At 27.8% G+C, this 9,840-nt stretch overlaps 2 protein-coding genes across 6 annotated transcripts in view; one reads left to right on the top strand and one right to left on the bottom strand.

The window, feature by feature from the left end:
- The window catches only part of LOC115236056 (ubiquitin carboxyl-terminal hydrolase 22), a 5,600-nt gene extending 2,236 nt beyond the window's left edge, over positions 1-3,364 (top strand). For all 3 annotated transcript variants that reach the window (XM_029808250.1, XM_029808252.1, XM_029808251.1), the window contains 6 exons: positions 731-863; positions 1,004-1,219; positions 1,413-1,827; positions 1,993-2,424; positions 2,541-2,690; positions 2,837-3,364. In XM_029808250.1, the coding sequence (XP_029664110.1) occupies positions 731-863; positions 1,004-1,219; positions 1,413-1,827; positions 1,993-2,424; positions 2,541-2,690; positions 2,837-2,894 (1,404 nt within the window). In that variant the 3' untranslated portion in view covers positions 2,895-3,364. The remainder of the gene's footprint in view (positions 1-730; positions 864-1,003; positions 1,220-1,412; positions 1,828-1,992; positions 2,425-2,540; positions 2,691-2,836) is intronic.
- LOC115236057 (molybdopterin synthase catalytic subunit) lies at positions 1,284-9,361 on the bottom strand. Of its 3 annotated transcripts, XR_003884126.1 has the most exons (9): positions 8,994-9,361; positions 8,639-8,785; positions 7,259-7,562; positions 5,820-6,009; positions 5,303-5,385; positions 4,548-4,795; positions 3,482-4,335; positions 1,953-2,141; positions 1,284-1,795 (listed from the first exon to the last, which is right to left on the bottom strand). XR_003884126.1 is itself a non-coding variant. In XM_029808254.1 (8 exons), the coding sequence occupies exons 2-8, from the start codon at positions 8,777-8,779 to the stop codon at positions 4,055-4,057; spliced, it is 1,089 nt and encodes a 362-aa protein (XP_029664114.1). In that variant the 5' UTR covers positions 8,780-8,785; positions 8,994-9,361; the 3' UTR covers positions 3,731-4,054. The 3 variants fall into 3 exon arrangements, 2 of the variants coding, with proteins under 2 accessions (XP_029664114.1, XP_029664113.1); XM_029808254.1 differs by lacking the exons at positions 1,284-1,795; positions 1,953-2,141 and having other exon boundaries at positions 3,731-4,123; positions 4,282-4,335; XM_029808253.1 differs by lacking the exons at positions 1,284-1,795; positions 1,953-2,141 and having other exon boundaries at positions 3,731-4,335; positions 8,639-8,800; positions 8,994-9,282.
- Positions 9,362-9,840: the final 479 nt, after the last annotated feature.

Below are 9,840 nucleotides of genomic sequence, written 5' to 3' on the forward strand. Positions count from 1 at the left end.
TATAATATATTATATTATAAAGTTTGTTTGTTTGTTCCATTCTTCGGGATAATCTCAGAAACTATTGAACCGATTTGACAAAATCTTTCACTGGTGGATAGCTTAGATCTTCCTGAGTATATCATCGCGTTGCAACGTCTAGGAGCCGAGCAGTAAAGAACGTGCGTGAAGTCGAAAAAAAATACGTCGTTCAGGCTCTATACTCTAATTTAACGTAAAAACTACACAACCGATTTTGATCAAACCTTTACCAATACGTTTCTACACATCTCAAGAGTTTTTAAGGATATGAATCATAATTGCCCATATTTGTCTATCTTCATAAATTCGCAACCACATACCGAGCGAAACGCGCGAGGAAAAAACGCCAGCTAGTATTATATAAAAATATTGAACTTTTTTGTTAAAAAACATAGGACTTTGGGTCTGTTCTTTATAGCTGAACTAGTTCAGAGCTTATCTTTCTTCTTCCAATGTGGAGAGAAAAAGATAAATTCTGAACTAGTGTAGCCAGTTCAACTATAAAGAACAGACCCTTTGTTAAAAATGAATTTTTTTTATTTTTTCTACTTCTTTTAAGCTTTTTCCAAATTAGTGAGGCAGTAACTATTCTACATATTTAACCTTATTTTTTATTTGCATTTTTAGATTATTAACATCTACATACATATATAGCTAATAAAATAAAACAAAAAATGAAATCAATAATACTGAACATTTTATTTTATAGGCTGTGAGCTGTTTATGTCATATATGCAAAACATACAAGGATCGTCTACATTCTTGTCTTCATTGTATATTCTTTGGCTGCTATATAAAAGGTCACATACAAGAGCATGCAAAAACGAAGAAACATTTTTTAGGTAATAGAATACTTTTTAGTTGAAGCTATTCTATATATTCAAACATTGTTGAAAATAAAGATTATAAATAAAATTATACAATGTAAACTTTAGTTCTATATTTTACAATTAATTGTTTGTTTTCATTTATATGATTTTAGCCGTTGATCTGTGTTATGGAAATATATTGTGCTTCCAATGCGGCGATTATGTATATGACAGAGAGTTGTTAGCAGTAGCAAAGGTGCAATGGAGCGAATCAGCAAAATCCTTGAGCTTCGGAGAGTTTTACCGGGCGTGGGAACCCACGCAGATAGAGGCCGAATTACTCAGAAAGCACCCGCGCCGAAGACGTGTCGTGGAAAATACCACTATAGGTATTTAACAGAAGAACTTAGCGTTTAATCTATATATCAGAGTTAATGCTAACAATAACTGTATCTGTACGATTCTAAGTTTTATTCAGTCGCATACAATATTGTGTTCAGAGATGAGTAACATAATTTGAAATGATCCATTTATCACTCTTTATATATAGTAGTATAAAAACCCATTTTATTTTGGCTATAGGTTTAAGAGGATTGATCAATCTCGGACAAACCTGTTTTATGAACTGTATTGTACAAGTGCTGATTCATACTCCCTTGTTACGAGATTACTTTCTTGCTGACCGTCATCACTGCCCACAACCAAGTCGCTGTCTGGTCTGCGAGGTATCCCATTTATTCCAGGAATTTTATTCAGGCAACAAGGCTCCGCTGACGCTTCACAAACTTCTTCATCTGATTTGGACACATGTCAAACATCTGGCGGGTTATGAGCAGCAAGATGCCCATGAATTCTTTATTGCCACACTGGACGTTCTTCATAGGCATTGCGAAGCTGCTCCAATATTAGTCAAGGACAACCCTCATCATTGTAATTGCATCATTGATCAGATATTTACTGGAGGCCTTCAAAGCGATGTTGTATGTCAGGTTTGCAAGTATGTGTTAATTTTTCATTTTTAAAGAAAGTGTATTTAGTCAATAGGAAAAATATTTTATATGTATAATATATCACACACACACTCACACTCCCACTCACACACACTCACACACACACACTCACCTATAAATTTGTTCTAAAACATATCAATTTTTTGTTTTAGTGGAGTGTCTACCACAATAGATCCATTTTGGGATATATCTTTGGATCTAGGTCCGGCTGCTGATAGCTCTGGTTCCGATACATCTGGGCTTCCTACTTCCCTGCTAGATTGTTTGGAGAGATTTACTAGAGCCGAGCATTTGGGTTCTACTGTAAAGATCAAATGTAGCAATTGCGAGACTTATCAGGAAAGCACGAAACAGCTAACAATGAAGCAGCTGCCAATCGTGGCCAGTTTTCATCTAAAACGTTTCGAACACTCCAGCATCCAGGATAAGATATGTAAAAAGGAGAAAATCTCCACATTCATTTCTTTTCCGGAACAATTAGACATGACGCCATTCATGTCGCACAAGCGTAATGGTAACAATAATAGCGCTATGATGGATGGTTTATCGAAGAATGGAGAGAACATGACTTTCAGTGACAATAGGTAGTGATAATCCACATAAAATAATTTATAATTTTCCTTTGTTTTCATTCGTTTAGCCAATTATACCGTTTTGAAAAAATGTACTTTAAATTAAAAAATCTAATTGCTAACAATAGGTACTCTCTGTTTGCCGTGATAAATCACAAAGGTTCGTTAGAGACTGGACATTATACTGCTTTCATCAGGCAACAGAGAGATCAATGGTTCAAGTGCGATGATCATTTAATTACAAAAGCTAGATTGAAGGACGTCTTGACTAGTGAAGGGTAAAATAATAGGCACTATACTCGAAGAGAATAAAAATAATCTATATTTATAAAAGAGAGAAAGAGAGAGAATTTCTTTTTTATATTCTTTTCATTAAATGTAAAAAAGAGAAAATTTTGATCATTAATTAAATTTTGCTTTTCAGATATCTTCTATTTTATCACAAGCAGATTTTGGAGTATGGCCGGAATAATAAAGTATGAAAGAGAGAGAGGAAGAAACAGAAGATGAATCAAGTTAAATAATTTAACTAAAATTTGGAAATCGCTACTGAAGTTAGACATCGGTGATGTTTTACATTTGCCGGAAATAAATTATTATCACCGTCGTTTTTTGATTTCTGCCGATGCATTTTATGTTCGATGGGTTACGCCGATTGATTACCCAGTCGAAATCTGTGCGTATGTCCTAAACATAATATAAGTGTAGATATTAAGATTAGCTCAATTTTTTTAAATCAATCAATTGCAATTTTTGTAAATCGCTCATTATTGTTATACTCTTGACTGGACACTTATATACATGATGCGATGGGAATAGGTCTCAAGGGCATCTCTTTCTTAATTTTGTCCTTTTGTCAGTGGAATGTCATTACCGATCTCTGAGATGTTCCAATGTACTTGTGATATTGGGTTTTTACAAAAAAAAAAACTGGATATTTTAAATTATTCAATATAATTAACAAGCAATTGAATAAAATTTCATACTTGAAAAAGCAAACGGATTCTTTGATATTACAGAAATTAATTGTTTATTATTAAATTCAATATTCTATATAAAACAATCTAACCTGATATTTTTCCATACATATAGAACTGTACACTGATATAATGAAATTATTTCTTAATCACAATGACTATCCCTAGATGACTCAATTTTGTGTACCAACGTAATAATATATTACAGTGTGAATATAGGAATATTGTCTATAATTCAAGATAGACTTCTTGCTGGACTTCATATAATAAAAATCTCTGACACATTCTAGTGCGGTTTATTTTTAGTTTTCTCTATACGTGTGTGTATGTACACATAAATATTTTTGCGTCCTTATCTGACACACATATACATCTGTCACCGCACGATGTCTCCAATATCAATTCCAAGTTTGCCCGTCATTTCTGTCGAGTCTTAATATATTCATAGTTGCTTTAAAAATTAAAGATGTTTATTTAAGGTTATTTAAGAGCAAGAAAAAAATTTATATCAGCGCGAACTAATGACTATGTGGAAAATTAAAATTGTTCTATCAAGCACTAGAAACATTGTATTGAAATACGGGAAAAAAAGTATTATATAGAAAAGTAAACTATATATTTTCTCATATAAATAAAATTATGTATTTATATAACTATAATAATTTTTATTTTATCTTAGCATATTTATTTTTTACTTCATATAATTTAAAATCAAGTTCTGCCATGGAATATGTCTGAAATATAATTTGTCAATGTCATTATATATGAAACCATATAATGTATATATACAATTAAAGATTTAAAGTAAAAATGATGAGAATAACTTGACGCACACATAATTATATAATTTAAATATAATATACATATATACAAAATATTTAACAACACTTACTCTTTTCTGGATACATGTTGAAATATTTTTTAAGTTAGTGATATTTTCTCTTACCTATAACAAATTTAAAATAATATTAAGTTATAATCTACAATTAAAATTTCTGAAAACTGCGATTAAATAATTGTCTTGTGATATTTGATAAAGAGAGTATTCTTTCAGTTGTCAATCTTTTCTTGTATATATATCAAAAATATATGTATAAAAGATTGCTTTTAGAGCATATATAACTATGAATAAAAATATGCAAGATAAAATTGCTATACCCAAAATTTCTTGTATTCTGGTGATATGCTTTCTAAATATAATATTCTATCTTCAATATTTTTCAATCTTTCGTAAATATCTTTGGGCACAGGTTTATTAATTCCTATTATACATTCTACTGTAGAAATTCTATCATCCAATACAGGAAAGCCATTAGTATTATTATAACTTGTATTATTCATAACTGCTTTGTGTAAAATTGATTGATCAATTGTTTGGGGTCCCCATGTGTTTAATACTCTGTGAACTGAGAAAGTAATTACAAATATATTGCATAATTATTCTTCAAGCATTCGTGCATGCTTTTGTCTTTGACATGCAAAAAGAGAGAAAAGAAATAAGTATAAGTATTTGTGTTTTTGAAGCGTCAAAATTTAAATTTGTCAATTAGAGAATTATTGCACATAATTAGAAAAATTTCAATTATATACAAATTATATATAATTATAATTATATATTAATTATTATATAATAACAAGAAGTACTGAAATAATCTAATTTGATATAATCTAGATTTATAAAAAAAATTTTAAATATATTAGCATTAAATACAATAATATACCTATAGAAACTAATGGATTAGCATTAAACAAAGCAGTACATCTGTAGAAACTAATAAAAAGTAACAGTAAAAATAGTAACAAAATAAAAAAAATAAAGGTAGATTGTATAAAATATATATCAAATAAATGCAATATCAAAATCAACCAAGTAATTACAGATTAATTTTATATTACTTTGCATTTTATATTACCTCTCACATGACTTTTGGAATCTTTGCGTCGAATAAGAATGGCATCTACTCTTGCACAAGAATTTTCATTATCATTTCTTTCACTGTGAATATATTGTTTACCGTTAAAAAAATTAACTAATTATAACAATTATATAAATTAACTAATTATAACAAAATTAATACAAATATATTTTAACCAATGACACAATCCAGCTAAATAATACAAAAACCGAGATCATTTTGAAAGAGCAAAAATAATGGCCTTAGATCACCCTTTGATTAGTTTGAAATGTTAAGGTCATATCAAGATTATTGATATCTTTTATTATATACGCTTTTATAGTCGACATCAAGGTGTTTTCGAAATAATAGTTATGAATCTTTTTACATTATTTAGTTTGAGAGATATGCATCTTAGAAGTTGAAGTATACTACTTTTATTCTACATACTGTGTACTATAATTATGAAATGCAAATAAATTATTTAATAGTTATACATGCGGTTCTCGCATTTCAGCAATAATAATGAACGAACCTGTGGCAACAAAATTCTTGCACATTCACAGTATTTACTTGCTGACGTTTTCGTTCAATAAATGATTTTATTCTACGATTCAATTCCTCTGAGTCTGCTCGAATTTGTACGAAATTTGGATCAATAACAATTTTATCTGATACTTCTTCATTTATATTTCGAACTGTCTTAACATCTTCACTCTTCAAAGCTATAAATCATATATGACATTTTCTATAAATTTTCTATAATATACTATTGTTAATTAACACAAATAAATATATGTTGCATTTAGTTTCACATGTAACATATTTCATCTAGTATTATGTTACATATTGTAAAGGCATCACTTTTAAGATTCCTGACATCACTGCAGTAATATTGAATTTTGATTAAAGCAAAATCATATAAATTTTCTGGAAAAATATTCTGCTATAAATTAAATTTTTTTGTATGCCACATACACATTCTTCATGTTCGATGATACGGACTAATAAAATGAAAATTCCAGAAATTCCCTTGTCATCTTGCATTAGTAAATGCATATATAATCCATCTGCATCTTACATTTTCAGCAAAAATTAAACTTATAGTAATTTATGATAATTAAAATTATAATTATTTATTAATCGTCGTAACATTTTCAGCAAAAATTAAACTTATAGTAATTTATGATGATTAAGATTATAATTATTTATTAATCGTCGTACTAAAGACTTCAATATATTTTTTTAATTTTTATTATCGAATGTGATAGCATACAAAAAAAAAGTTATTTTGATATATTTTGCAAGAAAAAGTTTTTATATGATTTTTCACTTCTGACATTATATCTCAATATGATGTTAGTGACCTATTATACTAAAAACTTCAAGATCATAAAATAATAAGACTTATTATATTTTTCGTTAAAATTTATATTCACTTAATAAAGACATCAAGATGCAAACAATTCTTAATAAATAAACTATTATAAACAAATTCATATGCAATAGACATTAAAGAAATTTGGTGTTTCAAAAACCGGTCAAATCTTTTTTTGGAAAAATAATTTGCTAAAGTGATAAAAATAGAAAATTCCTTTATAATATCTGTGGAAAAAATAAGTTTTAAAAGTTTTAAATAAAGGACAAAAAGAATATTTTTTTATAACTTAAGATATATTATATTTATCCAAAAAGATCGATAAATAAAATTAAGATTGGTTCGTTTTTAGAGAAAAATGTAAATAAGAGTAAACAAGAATTAGAGTTAAAGTACGAGTTAGCAAGCATAAATATCTGTGCAATTATATAGTGTTAACATTATAAATAGCAAACCTCACTTGAGTCTTTTTCCATTATAATATAAATATTGACTCTATGATTAAGAAAATATAATTTTTTATATACATATATTGCATGCATTTTAGAAGACATATATTTGGAAAAGTTCAAACTTAATAATAAAAAATTATTTACTATTTATCCATGTACACTCTTTGTTTTCTTTCCATTGTGTTTCTCCTATTTCATATACTTCTTTTTTCCAAATAGGCACTGATGCTTTTAATGCATTAATAGCATATTCTACTGCTTTCAATGATTCCTCTCTATGAGGAGAGGAAACCGCTATTACAATGCTTGCTTTAGATATCGGTACTTCTCCAATACGATGATATATAGCGATGCCTTCTATATTCCATTGTGCACGAATTTTGGTACAAATATTGATCATCTCCTTTAAAGCCATTGATTCATAAGCTTCATATTCCAGCTTAACTACCTAAAAAATTATTTAATTGAGTTCACAAATATTAATAAAAGAAGAGCATTATTCACTTCTTAACATAAACATTAAATATTTATCTAATAAGATTATTATTAATCATGTTAACATCATTAAGATATTATTAATCATGTTAATGAGTCTCTAAGTCTGACGAGAATTCTGGGAGCCAATTATATATATCTTTTTTCTTTACCAAAATAATGTGCAAAGCTGTAATTTTGTCTTACATATACCTTGTGTTTAAACTTTAAAGGGGAATACCATAGCACATAGTATATAGCATCTATATATATTATTATCTTTTAACAATTTTATAAATATATATAGCACCGTTAAAACATATATACTCAACATATTGAGAAAGATAAGAGAGTTTTATTAATATTTCCAAGGAAAATGTTCCAATATTTTTTGTTGCAATGTTCCCTAAATATTCCCCTTAACAGAAATCATAATTGGGCAAAGCAATTTAATACATATAATAGATGCTATTATTGAATAAGACTCAATCTGAATACTAGTGCTTACAAAAGTAATGGCTTATTCATAATACTTTGCAAAACAAGGTGGAAATTTATGTTATTTTTCTTTTCTACATGTATTTATATTATTCTTTATGCACTTATTTATTTTTTAAATTCCTTTTTATATAATTATATATATTTTTGTTTAAGTTAAATAGACTAATAATATTGCAAATCAAAATAATTTCTTTTTAGATAGGTAAAAGAGAGAAACAGTTTGTAAATTTAGTATTTCTTTACATTGTTTTTTAATATTAATTTTAATATTGTTAAATAATATTAGTCTGTCAAATCCTAACAGAATAAAATTGAATAAAATTTCCATCAGACTGAAATAGAGAAAAGATTAATAGTACGTCATTACTCTTAATAGTAATTAAGAGTAATGAGATACATACATTTTTATTTTAAGCAGATCAGGCATTTATATATCATTTCTATATTAAAAACATATTAAAATTTATATATCTATAAATAGTTCAATATAAACAAATATTTAAAATTTTAATTAAATTTAAATTAATTTCTGTGTAGTATATACTTTACCTTTCTATTTTCAAAATTATCTCGAGTGATCCCAATAAAATTAGATATTGCTCCACAGTTAGAAAATGTTACTAAATCTATGATTTCTGCAATATTTAATTCTTCCTGCTGTAACTTGACAAAATTTTTTGACGTTTCCATGTTATCCTAATAAAGTACAATCTAGCATAAATTCTTTCATTATTTATTATCATGGTAAATATTTAGTTTAATCTGCTCCACTTAAATTTTGATAAAAATACACTTAATTAATGTATTCTTTTTGCATAAAAACAAAGACATCGATTAAGTGTATTTTTATCAAAATTTAAATGGAGTGGGTCAAACTTGACATTAATCGTATTTGTATACGAACCTCCACTAAGTGGTGGAATAACTGCAATTTCGTCTTTCTCTGATAGCACAAGGATGCTATTTGGAACAACAAATTCCTCGTTCACAGCTAATATTAATTGGTTACGTATAGCTTCCAATTGAAAAGTACAGATAATTTTGTTAAGTAGATCAGCAGAAGATAATTTTCTCGGTATATAAATTTGACATTCCTTATTTCCAGTTAGTTCACGTGCTTTTGCAAAAAATAACACTGTAATCTGTATTTTCGTAGTTACATCCGTACTGCAAGTACTACCATCCATGTCCACAGACAGTGGTCTAGTTTCCACCGAAGTCTTCAATCCGATTCTGTTTCGTTTCGGTGCGCATCGAATTTAATTGTACTGTTTCCATCACAGACTTTTATATATTACTAGACCACTAACTCCCTAATGCCCGTATCAGACTACGCATTGAAAATTGAAGATTGAAGATTAAAGATTGGAATTTGACTAATACCACTCTTTATGGAATCGTAAAATGCGCGCAATAATAATTTGTTAAAAACATTTTTCTTACATTCCTTACTAATAATTATCAATTTTCAATATTATCAAAAATTTAATTATAACAATAATTTGATAACGTCATCATTATAAAACGTTTCCACAAAGAAAGCATTACTATACTATGTATTATCACTACACTATGAATTAATATGCTTGGTAGTAGCTTTAACCATGCGATTGCAAATAATATATAGATTTAAGAAACTTACATTTATGGAATTACATATGGGATTACATAGTACATGATAACAATTTATCTGGAATAACTCCTTTCAATCATGAAATACTAAAACTTGAATTTCCAAATTAATTACCAGA

This window comes from Formica exsecta, unplaced genomic scaffold (genome assembly GCF_003651465.1).
Source record: "Formica exsecta isolate Colony F162 unplaced genomic scaffold, ASM365146v1 scaffold242, whole genome shotgun sequence".
Classification (NCBI taxonomy): domain Eukaryota; kingdom Metazoa; phylum Arthropoda; class Insecta; order Hymenoptera; family Formicidae; genus Formica; species Formica exsecta.

Bases quoted from the DNA above. Each gene is read 5' to 3' on its own strand.
- LOC115236057 (XM_029808253.1), bottom strand. From the start codon at position 8,779: ATGGAAACGTCAAAAAATTTTGTCAAGTTACAGCAGGAAGAATTAAAT. The intron at 7,563-8,638 runs GTAAAGTATATA...ATAATTTTTTAG, and splicing joins ATAATTTTGAAAATAGAAAG to GTAGTTAAGCTGGAATATGA. The intron at 5,386-5,819 runs GTTCGTTCATTA...ATATATTCACAG, and splicing joins CAAGAATTTTGTTGCCACAG to TGAAAGAAATGATAATGAAA.